This window comes from Protopterus annectens, chromosome 2.part0 (assembly GCF_019279795.1).
Source record: "Protopterus annectens isolate FY-2018-M chromosome 2.part0, PAN1.0, whole genome shotgun sequence".
Taxonomy (NCBI): Eukaryota; Metazoa; Chordata; order Ceratodontiformes; family Protopteridae; genus Protopterus; species Protopterus annectens.
In genome coordinates, this window is record NC_056728.1 from 362,185,746 (window position 1) to 362,187,059 (window position 1,314).

Consider the following 1,314-nt stretch of genomic DNA (forward strand, 5'->3'; position numbering starts at 1 on the left):
GAGAATAGCTTGCATGAGAATTGAGGAGATTGGTTCTCCTCATAGTTATTTGAAATGGTTAAAATAACAGTATTTTAAACATCTTAAAATTTGTGGTTGCAAAATGTGAAGAAAGTCAGTAGTGTGTCACATGAAGTAATTGCACATTCATGTTAAAAACGTTAGTGAATCAGAATGCAGACAGTGTTTGCATATTGATTTTTTATTATATGAAAAACCAGATAGCTACTCATGCTTACTTTTGTTTAATTTCAATGCAGGTAGTTGACCAGATTGATACACTGACCTCTGACCTGCAGCTGGAGGAGGAAATGACGGACAGTTCTAAAACTGATACCCTAAACAGCAGTTCAAGCAGTACAACGGCATCCAGCCTTGAGAAAATCAAAATGAATTCTGATCTGCCGGTCATCAAAGCTGCTTTGAACCCATCATCATCAGTTTTAACTGTACTGAAGAAGCCAAACCCACCACCTCCACCTCCTCGACTAACTCCTTTAAAGACTGAAGACCCTCACAGATCTGTTTCCATGACACAGATAGTAAAGGCCAGTAGGACTGTACTTCATAATGGAGTATCTGCTGGTGCAACGAGCAGAGTTCCCAATGGGGATGTGTTTTGTATACCAGGTAGTGATCCAGACAGAGGGCCCATTCAGACTGTGCTACACAAACCGGAGAAAGACAGGTGTCAACAGACAACAGCAACAACAACAAGGGAGAGAGTACGATTCAGTGAAAAAGTTCAGTACCATGGCTACTGTCCAGACTGTGATGTACAATATGATATGAAAAATAGGGATGTACATTTGCACATGGAGACTATCCAGAAGGTAGTAAAGCCACCTCACCACTGTCCGCCGTCACCTCCTCCTCTTCCACCCTTACAAAATGGACAGTTGAACATAAGTTCTAGTAATAGCTTTCCCCCTGTTAGACCTGCAACTGTGCCTCCATCAACTGCACCAAAACCCCAGAAAACTATCCTGAGGAAATCAACCACCACAACAGTGTGATTGTTTCCACTTTTAAACTAATATTTTTTTATTTTATTTTATTTTTTATATAATATTAAAGCATATGTAATGAGCACTTTCTATTCAAGCAATAAGCGCCAAAAATGTTACTAGCTTGTGTTTTTCACTGGTATAGCCCACAAGCTACATGGTAAGTCGAAGGGATATTGTTTTTATCTGTCAAACTAGTCATAAATGGTGTTGTAGAACTCCTGATTTTTGTTTATGTACTGCTCATTTCCTTAGTTTTTAAGGTATTCAGAGGTAAAGATCCTCAGGAAAGACGAATGCGATAATC

The 1,314-nt window shown here is 39.3% G+C and overlaps 1 protein-coding gene across 1 annotated transcript; it reads left to right on the forward strand.

Moving 5' to 3' along the window:
• The first annotated feature begins 232 nt into the window (after positions 1 to 232).
• Positions 233 to 1,058, forward strand: PRR16 (proline rich 16). The gene has a single exon (XM_044060822.1). The coding sequence runs from the start codon at positions 255 to 257 to the stop codon at positions 1,014 to 1,016; it is 762 nt and encodes a 253-aa protein (XP_043916757.1). The 5' UTR covers positions 233 to 254; the 3' UTR covers positions 1,017 to 1,058.
• Positions 1,059 to 1,314: the final 256 nt, after the last annotated feature.

Excerpts from the sequence above, each read along its gene's own strand:
- PRR16 (XM_044060822.1), top strand. The coding sequence starts at position 255 with ATGCAGGTAGTTGACCAGATTGATACACTGACCTCTGACCTGCAGCTG.